Source organism: Helianthus annuus, chromosome 13, assembly GCF_002127325.2.
Source record: "Helianthus annuus cultivar XRQ/B chromosome 13, HanXRQr2.0-SUNRISE, whole genome shotgun sequence".
NCBI lineage: Eukaryota > Viridiplantae > Streptophyta > Magnoliopsida > Asterales > Asteraceae > Helianthus > Helianthus annuus.
In genome coordinates this window covers 172161780-172189505 of record NC_035445.2, presented here as the reverse complement: position 1 = coordinate 172189505, position 27726 = coordinate 172161780, and the positions used below count along the sequence as shown (strand labels likewise).

At 34.6% G+C, this 27726-nt stretch overlaps 2 protein-coding genes and 1 pseudogene across 2 annotated transcripts; 1 reads left to right on the top strand and 2 right to left on the bottom strand.

Moving 5' to 3' along the window:
• Positions 1 to 3740: 3740 nt before the first annotated feature.
• LOC110900376 lies at positions 3741 to 5417 on the top strand (annotated as a pseudogene).
• A 1394-nt stretch (positions 5418 to 6811) lies between these two features.
• On the bottom strand, positions 6812 to 7219 carry LOC110900377 (putative ripening-related protein 1). The gene has a single exon (XM_022147257.2). The coding sequence runs from the start codon at positions 7217 to 7219 to the stop codon at positions 6812 to 6814; it is 408 nt and encodes a 135-aa protein (XP_022002949.1).
• A 10895-nt stretch (positions 7220 to 18114) lies between these two features.
• LOC110902372 (putative ripening-related protein 7) lies at positions 18115 to 18423 on the bottom strand. The gene has a single exon (XM_022149055.1). The coding sequence runs from the start codon at positions 18421 to 18423 to the stop codon at positions 18115 to 18117; it is 309 nt and encodes a 102-aa protein (XP_022004747.1).
• Between the last annotated feature and the right edge of the window lie 9303 nt (positions 18424 to 27726).

Genomic DNA, 27726 nt, shown 5'->3' with positions numbered 1-27726 from the left:
CAACAATTACAATATAGACTCTGTACTTATTATCTACCGTAACAGCTTGTGGCTTGAATTTGATACAATATTTGAAAGCATTAATAGTTAAATATATGTAAGAATACACCATTTAAATTCTTTCATGATAATAACTAATCGGCTGAGAACGATGTAAAAAGATAACCAGCTACAAATATCGTATTTACATAGATTAAAAACATTTTGTTTAGGTCGGAATCATTATAAGGGTATATGCCATTATTTGCAAAGTGTGAAAAAACACATTTGTGAAATATTTTGATATTCTTACATCATTTGTGCGGTTCTTATCCAAGTTTAGTTTTACTGTATCATTGTAGATTTTATAAGAGATATAAAACGGAATATACATATAAGAAAATATTTAAAAACCTAAGGGTCTGTTTGGTATGCGGTAATGGAATAGACGAAGGAATGGAATTGACGAGGTAATGGAATGGACGAGGGAATGCAATGGATCATTACCATTCCATATCTTGTTTGGTTACCATGTGTGAATGGAATGAATTATTATTGTGTATTGTTCGGTAACCAAGAAAAACAGAGTAATAAAATCAGCGGTGAGTGGTGGTGGTGGTCAGTGGCGGATCTTGCCCGTTGAACGTGTCAGGGCCGAAAGACACATGCACTAAAAAAAAGCCCGGGCCAAACATAGTATATATAAAAAATTTCAATCGAAATGCGGAAAATTAGCACTACGGCCGAAAAACTTGCCCGGGCCATGGCCCTGCCACGGGCCTTCTAAGAACCGCCCATGGTGGTGGTGGTCGGTGGTAGTGATTGCGGATGGTTATAGGTGGCGGTGATGGGTGTCGCAGCGAGGATGGGTGGTGGTGGTGGCAGTGAGTGGCGGTGCAGCGGTGACGACGGGTGGTGGCGGCGGCAAGGTGGCCGTTGATGGTGGGTGGCAGCAGAGGTGGTGGTTGGTGGCAGCGGCAACGGTTTGTGGCGGCGGTGGTTGTGGCGTCGACGATGGTGGTGGGCAGCGACGGCGAGTGGCGTTGGCGGTTGGTCGCAGCCGTGGGTGAGAACGGTGGCGAGTGGGTGGCGGCAGTGGTGGCTGTCTGGGTGAGGTGGTGGCGGGTGGCGGTCGGTGGTGGCGATAGCGTCTGTGATGGGTGGTGGTGGGTTGTAGCGAAGGTGGTGGGTTGTAGTGTTGTTGATGAATAGTGCAAGAGGAGATGGAATGGAGAAAAAACATGGGGGGTGGAATAAATGATTTTGAGGGAATCTAATGCCTTTTGGAATGGGTGATTCTATTTCATTGACCAACCAAACACCATTTTCTTCATTCTCTCGTAATCATCCATTCTATTCCAACTCTCATTCCTGCATACCAAACACTACCTAAAATTCTAGAATAATGATAAACTATAGTATAAAATACATTCACTAGGTAATCGTAGAGTAAAACACACCTCTATTCGATGACAATTTTTTTTTGGTGAATTCAATGTATAAATACCATATTAAAATACAACTTTTTAGGATGAAAAGGTTAATTTTACGTGATATTAAAATGTGAAAATGGTACCAAGTCGTGAAACATTAAGACGATACGAAGACGCGATATATTAAGACGATATGTTATATTAGTTATAAAGTCAAAGTTTGAAATTTAATTCTCCTTCATTCTAACCTAAAGACCGATCACATCATTCTTTTATTCCATTAAATGTAAGGGTGAGAGGGGCACTCCCCTCTTAGGGGAGTCATCTCTCTTACGCACACCCAATCCGTTTATGCCACGTCAACTCCCCTCGCACCCTAATTTGATGGCGGCACTCCCCTATTAGGTGACTTGTTTTTTTATTAAAAAAAGGAAATAATTGATTGGTTTGGAAAGATGGTGGTCCCACACTCTCCCCCTACCTTCTTCGGTGACTACACCCCGACCCACCTCCCCGATCACCCTCCACCCGCCTTCGGCGGCACCCTCCCCGATCGGTGAATCCGGTCCCCGCATGGGGTCACCGAGGGTGCCCTGGACACCCTAACAGTTGTTTAACCTTCTAATAACCTACACCTTTATCTTTTGTTTTTGTTTTTTTTTTTTTGAACTTTATATACATTTTATTATTGTAGTGAAATTGACCAGTCCATCGCATCTTGCAAGTTCTCCCTAATCATATTTAAGATTATATGCTATTTTTTATAGCAAAATCTCCAAGCATTATCAAGTAGTAGTAACTAGTAACTAAATTGAAATTATCAAAAGCACACACTTCTAGCAAAAAAAAAAAAAACTATTTTTTTAAGGAATAATGGATTTTAATAATCTCAACTATTAGCCGTTGGCCGGCATCGCTCCCAACTTCAAAAATAACCAGTGATGGTCCCACCTTTTCACATATTGTAAACCAATGGACTTTTACTAAACCGAAAAAGACACGGGGACAAAAAGAAATTAAGGTTTTGTTAGTAAAGGTCCATTGGTTTACAATATGTGAAAAGGTTGGACCACCACTTGTTATTTTTTAAGTTGGGATTATTGTCGGCCAACTGCTAATAGTTGGAATTATTAAAATCCATTATTCCTTTTTTTAATCACAAAGAACTAAATCTGCTTGATGAAGTACTAACCCTTGCAAGTTGGAACATAACGAGTGCACGAATCGAGTTTTTTTATTATTGTTGTAGCTTGTAGGATACCCTACATTTATTCTAACATGTTATCTATACTACTATATTAAAGAAACTGGGTTTTCTACCCTTTTAGTAATTTTACACACGTATAAATTTTGAAGCATTGCGTACAAGAGAGTACAAGCTATTTTAGAGGGGTAATATTTGACAATTGTTCAAACTTTTAAGACACTTTAGGGGCATTTTGGAGATTTAACGTGAAATCACTTGAAGCCTATCCTGTTGTGTGCACTGCACTCATCAATGTCAATTGAAGGGCGGTCAGTTACAAAATGGATCATTGGAGTCAATTGCAAATAAGGAGCGCATAATCAATTGAAACGACATCTATCACTCATTTGCATTTAATCAAATCACTCTCCAGGTCTCCTTCATGTCTCATCGTTACCTTCACTTCTTCTTCATTCTCACTCAAAATCATAGCTGCCCTCAAATCCTTTCCTTCTATGCCCTTAGGAGATCAAGAATCGGCCTCAGTCGTCTGTTAGTTATGGTTGATTCTAAATGAACCATAATCGTCAGTTACGACCTTTCAATGCGCAGACCGTCAATTAGGTTTCAATGATTACCATCCTTGATTCTACACTCAGAAACCAATTATAAATGGTGGAATCGGATCAGTGAGAGGGGGCACACGTAAGCGAAACAGAGGAATGAGTTCGATGGTTCAGTGGAGTCTTATCGGTGGGTGTTTCAGAACGAGGAGGATTAAGAGGTCGATTTAAAGGACAATGACGATGGTGATGGAGATGATATCATGTTGCATATTGATATGGATTCGGATGATGAAGTTAGTTTGCACTAGAAGTTGATTCACACTGGACCGAAGATTGATTCGTTCGGAGTGGAAACTTTTGGCGTTCCTGGTGCTCGCACGATTGATTTTGAGGTATGATTTTTCATTCTTTTGTCAAAATTGTACATTGTAACTCCATGATAATTATAGATTCTTTATATTTTGGTTCAACTCATTTTGTGAATCTGTAATTTAACGTTTTAGTTTTTATGTTACTCTATTAGTGGGATACTTAGGGCATAAATTTGGTATGCCATGCCACCATTGGCAATTACGAGTACCGGAAAAGCATAGACGGATGCCCGTTCGAATGTTTACTGGCCTGTAGAAACAGCTTGTTCGGAATATATATGTACTTTGCGATCGTTCTCTCTTATTATTGTCTGTGGTTATTAAATTTTTATATGAATTCTGACCATAAAAAAACTTTATATAGTTATATACTTTCATGTTATCTTTTTTATAGTTACAACCACCAGTATGCTTAAAATGCCTTCTCCGAGACCCCATTCATTCAACTGCACTTCAAATCGCGATGGAGTAGCCATAATGTGCTTCACTTCAGGTATTCAGTTTTGGATAATGGTTTTCATTCTGTCTTACATGCACAAACCAATTAAATTTATTTCACTTTTTAGGGACTACTAGGAAGCCAAAGGGCGTCATGTTAAGCCATTCAGCTTTAATCGTACAATCTCTGGCCAAAATCGCTACAGTTGGTTATAACGATGATGATGTACATATTTACCCTTTAACTTCATGTGCAAATCACCACTTTAAACAAATTGTGGAAGTAACTTGTTGAAATATGCAGGTGTATATGCATACTGCTCCGTTAGGCCAAGTGGGCGGACTATCGTCGGCTTTAAGCATGTTAATTGTGGGAGGATGTCATGTCTTGATGGCCAAATTTGAAGCTAAGTTAGCTCTTGAAGCTATTGAAGAGTACGTGTGACTTCTTTAATAACAGTTCCAGCAATTATGTCCGATATAATCTCTTTAATCAGGTTTATTTTTTATGAATGCATGTTACCTTAGCACGAAAGTATTGTATTAATCTTATATCAAATTTCAGGACCAAATATACACGAAAAGAGTTACCCACGGTTAAGAAGATTCTGAACGGCGGTGGTAGTCTTTCAAACAAACAAATTAAAGATGCAACTGACATTTTCCCTAATGCTGGACCATTCACAGCTTATGGTCGGTTTATATTACCATTTCTATCTTTTTTTCATGTCCTCCAAACTATATTTTATCTTTAATTTTTTCTTTGTATTGAAAGGTATGACGGAGGGCTGTTTGTCTCTAACGTTTATGACCCTTAAAGATCCTACAAAGCAAATAACTGTCGAAAAGAAGTTAGATGTGGAAAATGAACAAGAGGGTGTTTGCGTTTGAAAGCCTGCGCCACATGTGGAGTTAAAGATCAGAACCGAGGATTCAACTCATGTTGGACAGATATTAACGAGGGGGGCCCACCTAATGATTGGATATTGGGACCAAATTCAGAAGAAAGAAAATCATTGCAATGAAGGCTGGCATGAAACTGGTGATATTGGGCGGATAGACGATAATGGTAATCTATGGCTCATTGGGCGCATGAAAGGTAATGACTTTTGACATCTTTGACCCGTTTAAAAAAAGATAATAGTTTGAACCGTTAGAGATAAAACATAGCCTGAACAGATGTGTTCATAGCTGTCATGTCTTATATTTACTTTTGTTCTCTTTTTTATGTAAAAATTACAGGTTCAAAGTTCCTAGAGGGTTTATAAGATGGAGTAAGAAATTCCCATTGACAACAAGTGGGAAACTGAGAAGAGATCAACTCAAAAGTGAAGTTATGCTTCACTTGAAATTAATCTCAAGTAGTCTATAAAGTGGCCATCTATGGAATCTATGTCTTTGTGGTAAATATATCATACCCAACTATTTTTTTTTTTGGCATAAATTAGAATGATATTTGACTTGAAATAAAGATCCATCTGTTCCATGAAATTATAACAGCTTCTGTTTTGTGATGGTTTATGACTTTATGCAGTCATGTATTGGTAATTACTTAGGACATTATTGATGATCCGGAGCAAGCGACACACCGGAGATATTGAGAAGGTGTTGAGTACATTGAACTAAGTGGAAAAGGTGATTAGGTGGCGATTCGGACTAGAAGATGGTAAAAGCCAGGCATTGCAAGAGATTGGGGATGTGATGGGTATAAACCGTGAACGAGTCAGAGAAAAAAATACTATCCCGCTGCGTAGCGCGAATCTCCCACTATATACATATATGTCATAACTAATTACATAGACATTGGCTTTGGGATCAAAATACGCCCATGTGCGCCTAAACGAAGCCATGGCGGACCTTCACACAATGGTAAATTTTACCGACTTCTTTAACTTGAATGTGAAAACATATTTAGGTGTCTGATTTTTTAATCAAAAAAATGGTATGGTTGAAGTCTAACGTGGCATTTTTTTTGAGGGAAGGAGCAATAAATGGAAATTTAACAGAGGCCCTTTGTCCATTAGTTTTTCTGGACTATGTTATACACTATCTGATGCATAATGGTTATCCAAAGATAAAACCTGAATAGCACCCTCTATTTTACACATGTTTTATGGAAATTAATGGTGAACAATTTGAAGCAATGATGTACTAGAACTGCACATTGGTAATTTAAGTTGCAAGTGTGTCAAAACAACATAAGTACCCGCGGCGCGTGCATTTTAATTTTTGCCATTTTGTAAGCTACTTAAGAGGCTTGTTCACCATTAGTTTTGTGACTTTTGTCCAAAAGGTTCGATGGATGTCAGTCGTGGTTCATAATAGACATAATTGAATCTGATATTAGTCGGGACACCCGCTGCAACGCGCGGGACTTCCCACTAGTACAATGTAAAACACTCTTCTTTTATCATGGACCTTCCCAAGTTTCCAACAACTTTACTATAAAGGAAAGAGAAGGGGATCGACTAGCTATCAAGAGGATAACATTTTAAAATTACTTAAACTCATTAGTTGGGTTTACTTTATATTTAAAGATGTAAAGTTTTCTTTTTTTTTCTTTTTTTGGTTGAATATATCGGACCTAAGTTGCTCGCGTCTTGTGATGTGACAACAAAGATTATTTCAGTAAAAACCCTAATTAATACATGAAAGTGATAATTTCTTATAAATTGGTGTAATGATATTGTAGTACTAAAACACGCAGATACGAACATAACGAGTGACCAAACAAGGAAACATTATATTTGTTATTCTTGCAGGTTATACCCTTTTTTATTTAATGTGCTACACAAAGTAAAACACTTTATTCTTTTTATCCTCGAATACGCTTATAGATCATGCATCTGACCAAGTTACAGATGTTTCACCCCATTCACTCTTAGGGACCGCAAGGGCCTTCCAAACGGCTTTAGACGCATCAACAATGTTATCTTTGCATCCCCTAGTAGAATCACACTCATCTACCACCATAGCTTGTACAGTTCTACCACTATAGTTTATATTAATATTCTTAAAGCATCTTTGTCCACCGTTGTACCACCTCGTGGACAATGCTACAATTAGCGTATCATCTGAGTGGTAGTGGCCATCACACTCGGATGGCCCGCCGCCGCTCCCGCCTTTCTCGAAGCTGTTAATCGTCATCGTTGCATCCGTGTTACTAGATTGAGCATTTGTAGACGATATGGAAACAATAACAAGTAGAGAGATGAAAATGAGAAAGACAATTGTGAACTGCTTCATCTTTATCTATGTTGATGGTTTTTGTTGTGGTGAAATTCGTACATGGAAGATTGAATTTATATTGGTGTTTCATTTTGTCTCTTGGTTAAATGGTAAAATAATTGCTTAGGTTGTGTATATAAGTCCGGTTGAAATTACAATGCTACCATACCATTTTTGGAATATTATTTTAATCAAACATTAATATATGTTAAAAAGATGAAAGTTAAGTTGGTGAATATATGAATGTTAGTTTTTATATTTAGGGATAAGAATCATTACAGAACAATAATTGAGAATAAAAATAACAACTCTAAATCATTAACATTTTAGAATTCATATCTTTTAGATTTTATGTTTCTTACATTCATATTATATATATAAATAACCATATATTTTGACCTACACATAGCCTACATACATGTAGGTAATTTAACCTATACACAATCTATATATGTGTAGGTTATATAAAAACTAAAAATTTTCTATATTTTATTTTGAATTCTAGTCTGAGAAACAATAAATCTTACATTTGTAATATGTTTATTTACTTTATAGGTTTAAAATTGTACAAATGGTTCATTCACAATTCTGCATAAAACTTCCCCATATATCTTATGCTAAAATTTATGCAAAATCATTTAGGTGTTATATTTGTTCTTTCAGAAACCTTTTTCAAGTATAATGTCACGGTATCTTCTTGAGGTCTCATGCTTTTCGATAATTCATTTATAGAACAAAACATATGACTATGTTAAAAGAATTATAATGTACAAGAACGTAAAGTAAATAAATTACTATCGTCTTAATACGAATTTAGAGTATAAAATCACATCTTTCTCACAACATATCGTTATATTTATTGTTCTTGTTCACCTGCAGATATGCCTTTAGGGCATTAACTTTTTAATTCAGTTTTCTTGTTTTATTTTTTCTTTCTTGTTTTCATTTGATGGGTCACTCTTTTGGTGGATCTACATTATTTGAAATGGTGACATGAAACTATAAATATTTTGATGAAAATAGTATGATTTTTTTCTTTGTTTTGAAATTTACAAAACTTATATGATTTTATATCTATAGTTATTTGATGTCAAAATCATGCTACTTTGTAATAACACACACATATATGATCTCTCTCTCTCTTTGTACATAGATATATAATCAGGTTCAGATGAGAACTCCTCTGAGTTGCAAGAACTTGAGAACTCTGATGGAAATCCTACTTTCTATGTAATTTTTTAACTATTTTTTCACAAACATAGATGAATATCTAACTAAAAAATCCATAAAAAATTATTGAGCGTTCATTTACACTAGTTTCAAAAATAGCCAATTCAAAGTTTCAACTATAGCCAATTCAAACGGCTCTTTAAGACTTTTCCTCAAACCTGAAACGTTTCAACTAGCAACTAATCCATGAAAGCCACGTGTCCACACAAAAGAAACTTGCACATTGTTAAAATTGTTGGATTATTTCTCATTCAACTTGGTTTGGGCTTTCATTATTGAGTTTATATTTATTTATTTCTACTAATTGGGTTGTTAAGAATCTTGTTACAGGTTTGGCCCGTCTCAACAACTTGGCCCAACATTAACAAATATCTGAGGGTGTATATTGTAACATTGAGGGCTGCTTTTGTACTTTCTTGGAAGTCTCTGGGTTATTCTGAAACTTGAAAGTTTCAGACTATAAAAGGCTGCTTCATCTTCATTATTGGTTTAGTGTTGATCATTATCTTCTCTCTGTTCACCGAGTTAGGGTTTCGTACCCAAAGTTTGTTGAGAATAACTCTCACCTGTATCTGAGAGTTCATTCTGTATTTCTTTGTACTTTTGTATTGATGATCATCAGCAGATGATCATCTTTGTACTGGTCTTGTATTGTTGTATTGTTTGATCTTACAGTTGTAAGATCTTCTGGGTATTTGGGGGGCAAACGTCTTTGGGTTGGATAAATAAGATTTTGTCACCGTTTTGTCACTATTCTCTTGTGTTGTGTTGTTATTGTTCTTGATTCATAAAACTTTACATGGTATCAGAGCTTCTTGGCTCTTGATCCGATCTTGTTTCCGCTGCTTTAATCTGACATTAGATCTTGGTTGTGTGTAGGTCTGCATAAAGAAGCAGATCTGGTTCTTTGTCGATAGATCTTCTAGATCTGAGGAGGTTTTTTGGAGTTTTACAAACCCTAGCTAGGGTTTCTTATTTTGTGGAGAAGAACTGTGTTGGTCTCTAAATCCTTGAAGATTTAGGGCAAACCAACCAGTGTTGTTGATATTGTGTTAACTTCAGATCTGTTTAGATCTGTTGTGATCTTGGATTACTTGCACCCACTGTGAGATCCTTCTAACTCCTCTCTTTATACTTCTGTTGGTTGATCTAGTTGAAGTCGGGGTAGTGAGGACCGGCACTTGTTTGTTATTATTTGATTGTTTTGATCTTGTTTGTTGTTGTTTGTTGTTTGCTTTCTGTTATCTGTTGCATAGCTGTTGTTTTTTGTTAGTGATATTTTGTTTGTTTTTTTATATATCTTGGGTAGTATTGTTGGTTTAGAATTAAGGCTCCTGAGTTAAGACATGTCCAGGCACCTGTGAGTGATGAACCTGGAGTCTTGACACTGACTCAGCTTCGCCTGTTAGGGTTTATTACTGTTGTATATTTGTTCTGCTTTGTTGTCCTGTTTGCTTGAGTTGTTGCTGTGTGCTTGTTTTCTTGTCTAAATGGGTGATAAAGGTGATAGTTCTGGGTCTTCTCAGACCTTGATTAGTAAGTTGGATATAGGAGATCCACTATTTCTTCATCCAAGTGATTCAAGTGCTTTGACTATAATTGGTATAAAATTGAAAGGAACTGAGAATTATAGGGTTTGGTCTAGTGCTATGAAACTAGCATTAGAAGCTAAAAACAAATTTGGTTTTGTTGATGGTAAGTGTAAGAAAAATACTGATGATGAAGTGTTAAGTAATCAGTGGGACAGATGCAACTCTGTTGTGTTAAGTTGGTTGCTAAATTCTGTCTCAGAAGAGTTATACTTAGGTCAAGTTTTTTCAAAATTTGCTTCTGATGTTTGGGTAGACTTGAAAGAAACTTATGATAAAGTTGATGGCTCAATAGTTTATGATTTGTATAAAAAAATAAATGGCATTTCACAAAATGGGAGTTCAGTTTCTGAATATTATCACAAACTGAACACTATGTGGAAGCAGTTTGATGCAGTTCTTCAACTGCCTTCTTGCTCATGTCAAGCTGCAAAAGACTATAATGATTTTTCAACATTAATAAAACTCATGCAGTTTCTAATGGGGTTAGATGATGTTTATCAGCCTGTTAGAACAAATTTATTAACAAGAGAGCCATTACCTTCTGTCAAAGTTGCTTTTTCAATAATATCCAGAGAAGAATCACATAGAAATTCAAGTAGTAATACTAAGAGTCAAAATGTTTCTTTTGTTTCTAAAACTAATCAGAATTTTGAACAAAGAAGGAAAGAGTTTAAAGGACCTAATCCTAACTTCAAGTGTAACCATTGTAATAAACTGGGTCATACTATTGATAGGTGCTATGAATTAGTTGGTTATCCTTCAGGTTTCAAAAAGAAACCTGGGGGTCAAAGTGGTAAAAACTTTTCTAATAATAAAACAAATGTGTCTTCTGCTCCTTCCTTTTCTCCTTTTTCTCCAGAACAGGTTGCAAAACTTTTAAGTCTTGTAGGTGAAAAAACCAGTTCTGACTCACAGGCTTCTAATATGGGAGGTGAGTCTAGTTGTAGTTTTAATGTCTCAGGAGAATTTATGTGCTGTTCTAGTCTGATTAATTTTGGTTTTGATTGTAATTGGATTTGTGATTCTGGTGCAAACCAACATATGGTCAAAACTGATAAGGACATGTTTAATTGTATAGATGTGTCTGAATTTGATTTAACTGTGTCTCATCCTAATGGAACTAAAGCTAAAGTATCAAAAATAGGAAGCATAGCACTTGCTGAGGGTGTTATCTTACATGATGTTTTCTTTGTTCCCACTTATAGTGTGAACCTTTTGTCTGTTTACAAGTTGTCTAAGGACAATAAGATTACTGTTGTTTTTAATGAAAATACTTGTTTACTACAGGATTCGAAATCAGGGAGAGTCCTGGTGACTGGTAAACAGGATAATGGGCTATATTTTTTGAAAAAAGATGGTAATTCTATAAATTTCTGTTTTAATAGTCTAAACAACAGTAATCTGTGGCATAGCAGACTTGGTCATCCTGCTGATCAAGTCTTGTCTATTTTAAAAGATGATCTAGGTATTGTTGATGTTAAGAAACATGCTTGTGAAATCTGTCATAGGGCTAAACAAGTTAGGAGTCCATTCCCATTAAGTGAACATAAAACAAGTAGTGTTGGTGATATTGTTCACCTAGATGTTTGGGGTCCATATAAAGTTACAAGTAGAGATGGTTTTAAATATTTCTTAACAGTTGTTGATGATTACTCTAGGTCTGTGTGGTGTTATATGTTGAAAAGCAAAATGGAAGTTTTTGATAATATTGTTGGGTTTTATGAACTTGTTCTAACTCAGTTTAAAAAAAGGATTAAAATATTTAGGAGTGATAATGGAACTGAGTTTGTTAATAGTAAAATGGAAAGTTTTTGTAAGTCTAAAGGTGTTTTACAACAAACTACTTGTGCTTATACACCACAACAAAATGGTGTAGTGGAAAGAAAGCATCGTCATCTTTTAAATCTGTCCAGATCACTGTTGTTTCAAAGTGGGGTTCCTTTAAATTTCTGGGCTGATTGTGTATTAACTGCTGTCTATATAATCAACAGGTTACCCTCTTCTGTGCTGTTAGGAAAAAGTCCATATGAGTTGATGTTTGGTTTTAGACCCTCTCTTTCACATATTAGGATATTTGGATGTCTTTGTTTTAGCACTATTCTAAATGATTCAGATAAGTTGTCTTTTAATGCTGAGAAGTGTGTGTTAATTGGATATTCAAATGTTAAAAAAGGATACAAGTTATGGAGTTTAGATAATAAAAAAGAATTTTATTCTAGAGATGTTAAGTTCTATGAATCTGTGTTTCCTTTTAAGGCTTCTCAGTCAAGTGATTTTGATAAAAATTTACAACATAATTTGAATCATTTAAATTTTTTTGACAATGTTGAAACATTGACAACCAATCCTACTATTCCCAATGATGAAGAGGGGAGTCATAAATCTCATGAGATTACTGGTGTTGATCAGCAATCAATCCCCTCTACATCTGCCATTCATAGAAGTGATAGTGCTGAACATCAGTCTTCAACTGAAACTCAGCCTTCAACTTCTGGAATTGAAAGTAGTAGTAGTGAAGGATTTGATAGGGCAGAGGACACCAGTAGTCCAAATGCTGAGATTAACCCATCTGAGGGAACAAATCCTTCATTTAGAAGGTCTAGTAGGAAGTCTGTTTTACCTAAAAAATTTGAAAATTTTGTCTTAAACAGTAAAGCTAAGTACAGTTTGGATAAAGTAGTTAGTTATGCTTGTTTATCTGTTGAAAATATGTGCTTTACATCTTCTCTTAATAAAACTGTTGAACCTTCTACCTATGAGGAAGCAGTTTGTGATCCAAGATGGGTAGAAGCAATGAACAAAGAGATGGATGCTTTGTTCAGAAACAATACCTGGGTCTTAACTGATCTTCCTCAAGGAAGAAAACCCATTGGATGTAAATGGGTGTATAGGGTTAAGTATAAGGCAAATGGAGAAGTAGAAAGATTTAAAGCCAGGTTAGTTGCTAAGGGCTTTAATCAAAGAGAAGGTCTTGATTTTGGAGAGACCTTCTCTCCTGTTGTCAAGATGGTTACTGTTAGAGTTATTATATCACTTGCTGTTTTCTATGGTTGGCCATTGTACCAATTAGATGTGGACAATGCGTTTCTGCATGGTACAATTACAGAGGATGTTTATATGAAACTTCCTCAAGGCTATTATTCTAAAAATGAGACAAAAGTGTGCAAGCTTGTTAAGTCTTTGTATGGACTTAAACAAGCTCCCAGGAAGTGGAATGAAAGATTAACTGATGTTTTAATTGCTAATGGTTATGTGCAAAGTAAATGTGATCATTCCTTATTCATATTGTCTAAGTTGCATACTACTGTGTTTTTGTTAGTATATGTTGATGATGTGGTTGTTACTGGAAATTCTGAAAAGGAAATTCACAGAATTAAACAAGTGTTGCATGAAACTTTTAGAATAAAAGATTTGGGAATATTAAAATATTTTCTTGGTATTGAGGTGTTATATAATGAAAATTGTGTCTGCCTTAATCAAAGAAAATACTGTTTAGAGCTTTTAAATGACTTTGGTTATTTAGGTTGTAAGCCAGTTAATGTTCCTATTGAACAAAATTATTTGATCTCTTCTAAGCTTGAAAAAAATCAACAAGATTTAAAAAATATAACTGGTTTTCAAAAACTCATAGGAAAATTGATATATTTGTCTCTGACAAGGCCTGACATTAGTTATACTGTTCAATTTTTAAGTCAGTTTATGCACAAGCCAAAAGAAGTGCACTTAAGTTTAGCTTTGAGACTTTTAAGGTACTTAAAGAAAAGTCCTGGTAAAGGACTGTCTTTTAAGAAGTCTGATGACCTAATTTTGCATGGATTTGCTGATTCAGATTGGGCAAAATGTTTGTCCACTCGAAAATCAGTTACTGGATTTTGTATATTCTTGGGACAGTGCCTTGTTTCTTGGAAAAGCAAGAAACAAAGTACAGTTTCAAGGTCTACAGCAGAAGCAGAATATCGTTCTATGTGTTCTGCAACTTGTGAGTTGATTTGGTTAAAGAATTTATTGTTTGAGTTGAATGTTGATTGCAAGTTGCCTATGCAGCTAAGTTGTGATAGTCAAGCTGCTCTGTCTATAGCAGCTAACCCAGTGTTTCACGAAAGAACCAAACATTTTGAGTTAGATTTGCATTTCTTGCGAGAGAAAGTTGGCAATGGTGTTATTAATCCCATTAAAGTTGACTCAGAAAGTCAACTTGCTGATATTTTCACAAAAGGCTTAAGTGTTGAACAACATGATACATTTTGTGAAAAATTGGGACTTGTTGATTTGTTTAAACCAGTTGAATGAAGGGGGGATGTTAAAATTGTTGGATTATTTCTCATTCAACTTGGTTTGGGCTTTCATTATTGAGTTTATATTTATTTATTTCTACTAATTGGGTTGTTAAGAATCTTGTTACAGGTTTGGCCCGTCTCAACAACTTGGCCCAACATTAACAAATATCTGAGGGTGTATATTGTAACATTGAGGGCTGCTTTTGTACTTTCTTGGAAGTCTCTGGGTTATTCTGAAACTTGAAAGTTTCAGACTATAAAAGGCTGCTTCATCTTCATTATTGGTTTAGTGTTGATCATTATCTTCTCTCTGTTCACCGAGTTAGGGTTTCGTACCCAAAGTTTGTTGAGAATAACTCTCACCTGTATCTGAGAGTTCATTCTGTATTTCTTTGTACTTTTGTATTGATGATCATCAGCAGATGATCATCTTTGTACTGGTCTTGTATTGTTGTATTGTTTGATCTTACAGTTGTAAGATCTTCTGGGTATTTGGGGGGCAAACGTCTTTGGGTTGGATAAATAAGATTTTGTCACCGTTTTGTCACTATTCTCTTGTGTTGTGTTGTTATTGTTCTTGATTCATAAAACTTTACACACATGATGATGACAGTTTTGGCTCTTTAAGACTTTTCCCCTCCTGAGACGTTTCCCAAGCAGAGCCATTTAACTTTTACCTCTCTCTCTTTCTCTTGTCAGTACGTTTCCACCCACCCTCCCCTTTCTCTCTCTACAACCCCAACCCCGCTCTCTTTCTCTCTCTACGACCCAGTTTTTTTGCCGTCTAACACCTTCAACATCATCATCATCACCGATTCATCATCTTCATCACGTCGATTCATCATCATCATCATCATCGATTATCACCGGAAAACAAAAGAAAATGTGACATTTTGATAACATCTTCGATCTGATACTACTCTATTCATCACTCTTATTCTCAACATAACATCTTCATCACTCGTATTCTCAACATAACATCTTCGATCTGAAATAGAGATCAGTCGTAGCTGCCGGAGTCGTCGCCGACGAGGGGCGTCGGCCCTCCTTCTCTCCCTCGTCGTTCTATCTCTCTTGCCTCTCTCTCCCTCTCTCGTTCGTTCACCGCCGGGGCTCACCGTCGTCGCCTCCCACGGCGGCGCTGCCTTTCCGACGAGCATTGGCGGAGAACAACCCCCCTCATCTCTCTGTTTCAAGACCTGAGCTACGATGGTGGTGACTGGTCTTAGGGTTTCAGCTGATGCAAACGACAATGGTGGTGGCTAATTGCAGCTGTGCTTTTAACGTTTTTATGCAAGTTGTTATCTTTTAGGTTAGAACTTTGTGCTTTTTAGGGTTTCCCCTGCTGAGACAAAGTTCCTTTTCATGGCAGGTGGGGTGGTGATGGATGTAGATGGTGGTGGTAGGTGGAAGAGAGAGATGAAACAGATCTGTGGAACTTGGGAAACGTCTCAGCAGTAAACAAATTCATTAAAAATATTTGGGAAACGTCTCTGCTTGTCAGCACGGGTTTTTGCAGAGTTCTGAAATATGTCTGCTGTTTCCAAAGTTCTGAAACGTCTCAGCGTCACTTGTGGACACGTGGCTTTCGGTGGGTGGCTATTCTTTGAGACGTTTCAGGCTTGAGGAAAAGTCTTATGGAGCCGTTTGAATTGGCTATTCTTGAAACTTGGGAAAAGTCTTGGCTATTTTGGTTATTTCCCTTTTTATATCTGTACTTATTTGATGTCAAAATCATGCTACCATTTTGTAATAACACACACATATATGATCTCTCTCTCTCTCTTTGTATATAGATATATAATCAAGTTCAGATGAGAACTCCGCTGAGTTGCAAGAACTTGAGAACTCTGATGGAAATCCTACTTTCTATGTAATTTTTTAACTATTTTTTCACAAACATAGATGAATATCTAACTAAAAAATCCATAAAAAATTGTTGAGCGTTCATTTACACTAGTTTTTTTTTTTCGATTTCACCGGTGTAAATAAAATTTTAAAAAGCATAAAAATATATTTTGCATAGGTTACATTTATGTAAATTGTTTTTATACGGATATAAATTTTTCGTATACGATATATTTTATTTATTTCTGAAAAACTTACATAACTTTAAAATATTTTATCCAATAAAAAAGTTGCTTTGTTGGGTCTTGAGAGTTGTTGTGGGTGATAGACATTTCTACTAAAAAAGGTTGTTAGTGATGGAATAAAGTTCGATGATGTGACGGAACTTAATTGGAAGTTGTGAGTAATAAATTGGTGATGAGTGATGACCACCCCTACCCCTTAATTAGTGTGTGACCTTTTGATTTATAAGCAACCCCTACCCCTTAATTAGGGTGTGACCTTTTGATTTATAAGCAGAAGTTCTCGGTGCAAAATATATAGTTGGAACTAGTGAGATAGCCGAGAAAAATTATGAAAGTTTAAATTATGTAAAGATGTCCCAAACCTAAACCCGATTAGATAAGTTTGTCCCAAACCCGTTTCAAACCCGTCGGGTTTCTAGCGGGTAAATACTTATCGGGTATCGGGTATACCCGCGGGTTTCGGGTAAACCCGTTAATTTAAAAAGATTACTCGTTGAGTATACTCATCTCAAAACCCATTGGGTATCTATCGGGTAACTACTAACCGGTTACATTTTGTATTGTTATTATAAAAATATATATCAAATAACTACAATGTGTACGGAATAGAATACTTATATGTGTAAAAAATGGATGTATCATATATATACATATTAATAATATAAAAGGATTTATATCGGGTATACAATCGGGGTAAACGGGTACACTTTATCGGGTAGTTGAGTCGGGTAAACGGGTATATCACTAAATCCCAAACCCGTCCCAAACCCGCGAAAAAAATAAAAACCCTTTCCAAACCCGATTAACCGACCCCAAACCCGTCCCAAATATGTCGGGTTTCGAGTTTACCCATCGGATTCGGGTTTGATTGCCATCCCTAATTATGTATCCGTCCATAACATTTGAAAGGTGATGTCTCAAATCAAAGTTATTGCTCTAATTTAAATGTGACCAATTAAACGATAAAATATGTTATATATTAGGGGTATTGGATTTTAATAATCCCAAGTTTCACTAATTGGCCGGTAATAATCCCAACTTCAAAAATTGCCTACAACAGTCCCAACTTGTAAGATTTTGGCCACCAGTGATCCTTGTCTAACTGGGTTATAACCTTGTTGGGCTGGTGACCTGCAACTTATTCTGGCGACCCGTTTTACCCCTGAAACCACCAAACGAGACCACCACCAATCATCTCCGACCTCCTGTAATCTTCTCCGCTTCTCAAAAGTTTAAAATTTCCACCATCTACTCAACTCTGGTGACCTACAACTTATTCCGACGACCTTCTTTACCCCTAAAACCACCAAAGGAGACCACTACTTGTCATCTCCAACCTCTAGTGACCTTCTCTGCCGCTCAAAACTTCAAAAAACTAACTGGGTTATAACCCAGTTAGACAAGGATCATTGGTGGCCAAAATCTTACAACTTGGGACTGTTGTAGGCAATTTTTGAAGTTGGGATTATTACCGGCCAATCAGTGAAACTTGAGATTATTAAAAATTTAAAATCCAATACCCCTATATATTATCATCACACATACAACTTTATTGAAAACGAAATACGAAACACAAGTTTAGATGCAATCGAGCGAAAAGCTACGACCGTCTAGAAGGAAATTTTAGTAGAACTAGGCCACTTTTATTAATGCAGATGACTTTATTCGTAGGACTTCATAGCGAAACTCAAAACACTTTTATCATATGGATTGAAGTATGATCATGCATCTGACCAAGTGACTGAGGTTAAACCCCATTCACTTTTAGGCACACGAAGGGCTTTCCAAACAGCTTTTGATGCGTCCACAATATCATCTTTACATCCTCTAGTCGAGTCACACTCGTCAACAACCTTAGCTTTTACGCTTCTATCTTTGTAGTTTATTTTAATGAACTTATGACATCTTTTTCCGTGATTGTACCAACGGGTGGACAATGCCACAATTAGTGTGTTGTCTGAATGATACTGGCCATCACACTCAGACGGCCCTCCGCCATCCCCACCCTTCTCGAAGCTGTTGATGGTCATAGTTGCTTTCAAACCGTTCAAGTGAGCATGGATCAAGGATACGAATAAGGTAGAAAAGAGGACGACGAAGATAACCGTGGATTGCTTCATGTTATCTTCTATATTTTGATATGTTGGATGGGTTTAAGAAAATGGGATGAAGGGTGTTGAATATATAGGGGTTTGGTTTTTTGTCTTGTGTTGAGTGGTTACATTTCTCTATCAAGTTAAGTTAAGAGGTTAAAATTACTATGCCTATGCAACAATGCAAGTGTCGTAAATATATTTGTTTGTATCATTGGATGAGAATCTTGAATCTCAAATTGAAAAAGTAAAGTTAAAATCAAGGATCTATTTCCTCCTAGAGAATATTCATTTGGTGTAAAAGACGTAGACATTGTAAAAAAATTTATTAAAGTTTACATTTTTGGATATATAATTAACAAAAATAAACCGGACAATAGTAAACTTCAGGTATTCTAGTTTCTAACTATATGAAATGTCACTTCAAATTTCAAAATGTATATTATTACATAAAAACCACCATAAGTAAATCGAAATCACAATTTAAAAAATAGTATGTACTTTAGTGATAAACTAGTATTAAGTGCCCCTGCATTGTGGCGGGGGCATAAACTGTGCCAAGTAGTACTAATGCTACACAACTACCAGCGACCAACAATATCGAAAAAGCTCGTAAAAACAAAATAAACCAAAAGGAAAAAAATAACATCGAATGAAAAGCATATGTAAAATTGTTGAATCACGCATGCCCGTTGTGGCATGATAATACGAAGAAATTAGACTGTAACGTAAAAATAGAAAAGAATAACTAAGTCAATCTAAGACCACGCGCATTGCGAAAAACCTGTCAAACAGGGAAAAATAGACGCGTTGTGTCAGTCCTGTCAAACGGGAAAAAACAGACGAAAAAATGTTGAAACCCACACGCACGTTGCAGCGTGTTCACTCGCAAAATTAGAACGAAACATAAAACAAAAAATTTACAAAAGATTAAAAATACGGGGATTAAAGTTGAAAATAAAAATATGTTGGGGTTATATTGCAAAAGATAGAAAAATTTGTGTTAAAAGTAAAAAAATAAAACCAAATATGTTAAAATGCAAAAAATGAAAACATTAGGATTAAAAGTAAAAACTCAAACAAAAAAAAAAAAAAATTGAAAAACTCCCTAACCTTATATTACAACCCACTAAAGCACCCACATGTTACAAATTTATAGTATGGTAATTGTATGACTCTATTTACATCAATTCTTTCACACATATTAAGAGAATCATTTTTTTTCCTATTTTTCCTATGATTTATTGGATTATTTTGTGCGCATCACCAAGTTATGCTTCAAGGAAAAAAAAATGTTTTTTTACATCCACAAATAACAATCACTAGACGATGAACTAACATTGATTGTTTTTATGTATTACATGATTACCTGATATTTGAGTGACTCGATAATTATATTATATTCATTTACATTTATTCTTCGTATACCGAATTGCAAGTTGGACTATATGCACTGGGTGAAGATTAAGTTTATCTAGTAGGTTGTTATACTAGAAACTCAAATTGAAGTATTACAAAAAGTAATTAGTAGGTTACCACTCATGCTCGTACAAAAAATAGATAAAAATAAGCGGATGCCGAACGTGACAAAAAAATCAGGTCAAGACAATATATTTGAAAGTCAAGGAAAAATTGTGTTTATCGTATGCGAAAGTCAAGTTAGTCAAACAAAATTACACCAAAAACTTATATAAAGATAAACCGAACGAAAAAGACGTAAAAACGTTGAACCACGCACGTCTGTTGCGTCAAGTTAACGTGCAAAAATTAGATCGAAACGTAAAATATAGAAAAGGATAACTAAGTGGACCTGGGACCCCGCATGTTACGATGGATCCTTTAAAAGGAAAAAATAGACGTAAAAACGTTTAACAATGATTTACATTTGAGGTTTGAGGTTTCACTTGTTTAAAGTTATATTTGTAGGGATGATGTGAGCGAATCACAATGTGATCAGGTTTGGAACATCGAACTAGACTACATTATCGAGGTTTGACCAACATGTAAGTTTTTTCAACCATTTTCTTAATCAAGAAGGAGACTCACTTTTATTTTATGCCTTACTCAAATGGTGCAGACATGCAAGTTTCTTGGTGCAAATGGTGCCCATTATTTCTTGTGCTAATTGCTTAAAGGAATCACCACACAAAGTTGATTTCCAATCAGAATGTTCCACTTGGTAAGTCTACATAAAAAGTCTAATATATTTACTCAAGTAATTTTTAGATTTAATAAATCTCAAGGCAAGTCAAACTTATTTTTTAGGACGACTTTCTTATATTAGTCTATAACATTGTATGTGAATTTTGAGGGTGGGGTTAATGTATAAATATTGGAAAGTAAATAATCCAATTCAATTTGACAGTGGGATCGTGATTTGGTTGGTGATTCATGAATTTCATGCACCATAAAGTTACGTAATGCATTTTTTTTTTTAAATTAGGATGTGGTGATGGATTGGTGGTTATGAGATTGGCAAAACCTTATCCCACTACAATATGTCTTGAGTTCGACTCTTACAAGAGAGTTTTTCTATATTTATTGGGTTTTCTCCTGAATTGGTGTATAGGCATTATGCCTAGTGGCCTAGTGGAGATGAATATGATCGGGTGGTTCCGCTGATGACACAATGATACTCCATATCTTTATGTTTGTAGATTTGTTGCAACCATGCATACTAAAATCAAAGGGGTGAATGATGATGATGGTAACTTGATGGCGTAAGGGATCATGGAAATATGCATAGATAATTATAAAAGATATCACACTTATAATAGAGTGACGGGTCTAACGATTTCATTAAAGTTACGCGATGGTACGAGTGAGCTATAATATAAATTGAAAACATGTAGGCTGTTGAAGCCATTCTAGGATTGATGCCTTCTCTCGTTTCTCTAGCTTTTGTTAACCCGCACACTTTGCTAAGGTGAGTTCTATCGCCCATCTTTTTTATGTTTTTAAATGTTTTGGGCTAAAGTACATGCTTAACTGTTTTAAGTGCTAGAGATGGCAGGCTTACATGTATTTTATGTGTTGAATACTTGACGAACGTATATGTGTTTACGCATGTAAAGATGTTTTTTAGACTATTGTATGTTGTATGATTATTATTATTATTATTATTATTATTATTATTATTATTATTATTATTATTATTATTATTATTATTATTATTATTATTATTATTATTATTATTATTATTATTATTATTATTTGACGTTTTCTTTGTGACACGGAAAACGATGATGTGGGAGATGAAACCCTTCGGGGTAATTATGCGGGAGACGGCCCTGACGAGGGCAAATTGTGGATGACGAACCCTTTTGAGCAAATGATGCTAAAACGATGTCAAACACAATCTTTACTTATTTTCTTAAACGAGGGTTTAACGATGTTTTTTAACGGAGTCAAATGACGAATTTAAAGGCGTTTTTCAATGAAGTTTAATGATGTTTTGATGTTGGTGATGATTTGTTGGTGCCGAACGTTTGGAAAACTTGTTTTAATGGTTACAAAACTATTTTCGGGACAAAACCCCAAGTTAAATGAAGTTTTTAGCATGTATTTCAGGAAAAAAGAAGATTTAATGTTGGCGGCTCCTTGGTATTGGATGCGGTTACCCAACATCTTTTTTATGTTTTGACATTTTCCGTGTTTTAAACAATTAGCACTTTGGGTGTTTTAGTACTCTATATTCCGTTGCATACCGAAAACATTTTTGGTCTAGCACTATGTATGCTTATTGTATTACCAACTAGTTGGTTCTTGGTTTTTGGGGCCTTGCATAAGTGCTTGTTTAGTTTTAGCATTTCTATTACATTTGGTATGTCCAATATAATGATTAAAAGTGGAGTTCGTAAATAATATGTAAATGTAACTTTATGTTCGATCACTTTCCCAATTAATAATTCGTTGTTGGTACTAATTACACTCTCAAACTTTATCATGATTTTGGCCTCCTAATAGTGTTCGAGTTTTTTTTTTCCCATAGTAGTGTTAAAGAAAAAACTATTTACTATTTTAGTGTTCCTTGAAAATAATTTACCAAAATAGTGTTTTCATTGGTTATTATTAGTTTTCTCATTGTCTCAGTTATTTATTGGATTAAAAAATTTAAAAAAGACACATTCCCTCCTCACGAGTTGATTCAATTATCTTTGTTCTTTTATTACATATATTTAAATCTTTTAATTTAATTAATTATATATATTTTTATTTTAGTTTTTTCATCATCGAATTGCACTATTTTTTACCGACTTAGTGAACATTATTCATTTGTCTAAAGCTTAGATGAAAATCTTGTCCGAATTATGACGAGGTTGTTTACAGATTCCACAAAGCAAGGTTTTTTTCCCATCTTTAAAATTCATTCCATTTAGTGATCAATATTAATATCCATTTACTTTCAAATACTGCACTCTACTGAGCATTTTCAGTATTAATACTAGTATTAATACCGGTACCCATATTTGGTGATTAGCTCATCCCTAAACACAACTTCCATTTAGATTTCTTGCATAAAATTTTGATAGGCAACAAACAAATAGACGGTACTTTTCTTCAAACCAAAAGGAACTTCTTTATTTCATTTTCTTCACTTACAAAACAAACAAAGAAACCAACTAATGAATTTTGCATAAAAAAACTATGCTGCCACTTATCTTTAATTGAGAAAAGAAGTGAACAATTCAAAAACTGAACAATACTTATCCCCAAGTGTTGCATTTCATAAGTGCTTCGAGTCTTCGATGTTGCCGTCAGTTAATGTTAATCCAAACCAGATTGATTTTAACAAAGAATTACAAAAGGATAAATGAGTAACTTTTTAATAAAAAGTTAAATATGTAATTGATTTTAAAGGTTAAGTAAATATATAATAAATGTTCTTAGTAAGAGGGTATATGTAAAAAGTGCAGAGTTCAAATAATAAGAAATTTATTATAAGAAGAAAAAAAAAAAGAAATTTCAACCAATAGAAATGCTTCATTAGACTTCATTTAATATTTGTACTTAACGAGATGACTCTGACCCGCGCGTTGCAGCGGGATGTTAACTTTGAATATCTCTTAGTATCACTTGAGATGTTAAAATTCTTAGGGCTATTTAAAGCCTTTAATATTTGTTGCATGGATCTGCTTGGATGCGATTTCTGTTGTGCATTCACTATATTAACAGTTCAAAAGTAACAATTCAGAAGTAGTAACAATTAGTCTGCTATACTAACGTTATTATTATTTCTGTAATTATTTAAATACTTCAAATACAATTGAATACTAATAATATATTAATCTTTTGATTGATGGAAAACGGCTAAAATGCAAAACATCTTTGTAATATATTTATTATTATTAAAATACATTTATCATATTTTCAATTTATGTGTTTATGTATAAATTATTATTTCTTTGTCATTTTCTAATTATTTAAATTCTCCAATTACAATTAAATTTGATTTAAATAATAATATTAAGTCATTTAGATAGTGATGCGACATCACCATATGAGATATCAAAACGTAAAACGCTCTTTTCATTTTGCCTAACCTCCGGCCTACATCGTCACGTTAAAACGTTTTACTTCAAAACATTATCAATATTAACGATAATGGGAGTACAATACCCAACATACTTTGTCACGCATGTATGTTTAACATTTCGTGTAGGTTTAATGGTTGTACAATCATATTATGAATACTTTTTTGCATATTATGTTGCCCTGAAGGTTTTATTCATTCATGTTCATCAATGAAATTTCTGAAATGGCTTTTGACTTTTCAAATACCTATTCTCGAGACCACTACCATCTTACATTCTGAAGACATTTTTTTAATTGCTTAAATAAACCTGCTTCTTATCTCTCACATATAAACAACCTTAGATCTTCAAATGCCGCTTCTCCACTGATCCATTTCTTTTATTCAAACCAAATAAAAAAACACACAGCCGCAACTTTGTTTATTATAACATCTGCGTTGTTGTTTCTTATTTGCACAATGAAGATCACAGTATCACACATACCATTTCAAGTCCATCGAACAACCAATCACAAATTAAACCTTATCATCATTCTTATACACCCCGCAATGGTATTACCGGACAAAACAACTTTACTACCTGACTATCTCATCGCTGATATCCAACCAAACTAAATTCTGGATCAAAATCTCGATGAACTCCTATTAACTTTTTTCGCACTCGGTACCATAAACAAACTTCCTACCTTTCAATCGTAAAACACAAACAATCTTTTGTCCCCGCAGCAAAAACAACAATCATCCAACCACTAAAGCATGCCGACCATTGATCCAACGCCCAAACCTACTCGATGTTTTCCATATCTTTTTCTTGAATTTGTTTAGTGGATAGTTTGGTGATTATATGTGTATGTATGTATGGGTAAATTTAAATTAATGATGCATTTATTTATTTGTGATGTTTTTTTTTTTTTTTTTTGAACGGCCAACAAACTCAATCCCGAGCACTCTCGGGGCACCCACTGGACAAACGGAGTACTCCGAGAGTAACCCGAGTCCACCACCAATTCCGGGGAAAACCCGGTAACCCACCCGCCCGTAGGCACGACGGTGAAATTACCGGTAAAACCCGTTTGGCTCAAGGATCCAACCCAGGTTTCCCTGGGTCTCCTATCATTGCCCACCAATGCCTCACTCTGCACCAAGTGGGAGTCGAACTTGCATCTCTAAAGAGAAATGCAAGCATTCCACCACTTGATCTAGAGATCATTGGCATTTATTTATGATGTGTGGCAGTTAATTGGTTGGTTAATTTTAAACGGTGGGATAGACACATAAACGGTGTGCCAGTTTATTTTGTGATGTGTGGTAGTTAATTGGTGGGTTAATCTTAGAGGTGGCATAATGAGTGGGTTGGGTAGGTTTGGGTAATGGGTTAGAATAGGTGTGGGTTAGGATGGGTTTGGGTTAGAATGGGTTTTTTAAAAAAAAGGTCACAATGGGTTTTGGTCATGATAGGCTAAAAATTAAAAAAAAATATATAAAAAAAATTAATAAAAAACAAAATAAAAAAAATCAGAAAATTTTTAAAAAATTCAAAAAAAAAAATCAGAAAAAATCAAAACAATTCAAAAAAATCAGAAAAATTCAAAAAAATTCAAAAAAAAATTAAAAAATCAGAAAAATGAAAAAATCCAAAAAAAAAAAATTAAAAATCAGAATAATTCAAAAAATTAAAAAAATTTTAAAAATAAGAAAAACTAAAAAAATCAACAGGAGTGCAATCTAGTAAAAATCAAGTCAAACTAATCAACAGTAAACGAACAAACGATACAACAGGAGTGCAATCATGTGAAAATTAGGTCGAACAAATCAACTCTAAAGGAAGAAACCATGAAAATCATGTGAAAATTAGGTCAAACAAATCAAGTATAAACGAACAAACGATTCAACAGGAGTGTAGAACTTACGATTCCAGCACTGGATGAATTGAATTGCAGATCAGAAACGCGACGGAGCTCGACGGCTTTACGGACGACTTGTTTCGATTCAGAAAGCCCTATCTTCCGTGCGTACTCTCACAGATCCATTTCGAATGAGAGAGATCAGAGATGCATGTGAACTGTTGAGGATGATATTGAAGAGCAATCATGGCCGAACATGGAATCTGATGTCTATTTGTAAATTTATGTTTTGAATGCATTTTATTGTTAGATTAGATAAAACCCATTCTGACCCATAGTAAAATTTAGATGAGTATTTTAAAACCCATCTTAACCCATCTTGACTAAATCCTCAGCCCATTTTGACTTATTTCCTTTTTTAAGGAGCCCAAAATAACCCAAAATATCATGGTTGGGTTATTGTTGCCACCCCTAATCTTTATGTGCCTTTTAAAACGCCATGTCTTTTTATTTTTTTTTTCTTGAAACGAAACTTGAAGGATATTTGTATTTAATGGATGTGATTTTTAAACAAAGGGGCATGATCCAAGTTACTAAAGTGTGTGACTTTTAAACAAATGTAACATAATTCAAGTTGCTAATTGTATAAGGGTATAATGTAACTATAAGGGTATATTGGTAAAGTTACATACAACATTAATTGGTAGTTTCATCTTTAATAATTAACTATATTAAATTTGTACCTTATTTTTAAGATATATATTTTTCTCAAAAAATAAAAATAAAAATTCATTTATAGTGTAGGATAAATATGAGATGTGTAGGATAAATTACGAGTTGTGTAGGATAAATTTCAATATGTGTAGGATAAATTTCGAAATGTGTAGGATAACTTTTGATATGTGTAGGCAAATTTTTTTAGTATGGAGGATGATAGTCTTAATGACTAATTAATTAGTCAAACATAATAATAAATGAGATGAGAAAAAAACTATTTAATGGTTTACAATTGTACCCTTATGTTCTTTTTATTCTTAATAAAATTTTCTTCTCAAATGAATCTTCCCCTATGTAAAAATCCCAAAAAGTATAACAACTAATAAAAACACTATTTTAGTAAATACTTTTCAAGGAACACTAAATTGGTAAATACTCTTTCCCCAACACCACTATAGTGATATGAAAACCAAACTATTAGATTAAACCAAACTAAACTATTTTGGTCTTTTAATGAGAAATGAACTTAAAATTTGGATGGGGTTAGTTGACTGGATCTAAAGTGATATGAAAACCAAAATATTAGATTAAAAAAGTCAAGAAAAATCAATTGGACTCAAATTGATTTATCGAACCGGGTACCGATTCGGTACCGACTTTTGACATTTTCGTTACCGGGTACCAGTCCGGTACGGTACCGGTATTTACCGGTTTTTACCCTGTACCGTACCGGGTATATTCGGTACCGGTATCGGTACCCACTTTTGAGAATTTTCGGAACCGGTACTTTCGGTTCCGGTACCGGTCGGTACCAAGCTCATCCCTAGTTGGTCGTGGATATGAACTTTGTATCCACAAAAAGATTACAACCACATTTTTTGATATTAATGTTGAGTAATTACCAGTAGAAAACATATTATAATCTATTAAACTTTGTATTTATCACGATTTCTTACTTATTTTACCGTATGTATATTTCTATTCTTTATAGAATTTGTTCTTCCTTAATCCCACGTATCACTTTGTTGGTTTCTTACTTATTTTACTGTATATATATTTGTATTTATATGGATAAATGGCTAAAGATTCTCATAATGTTAGCTTTCTAGTATACGATAAAACATATATTAACCATTATTAGTAAGA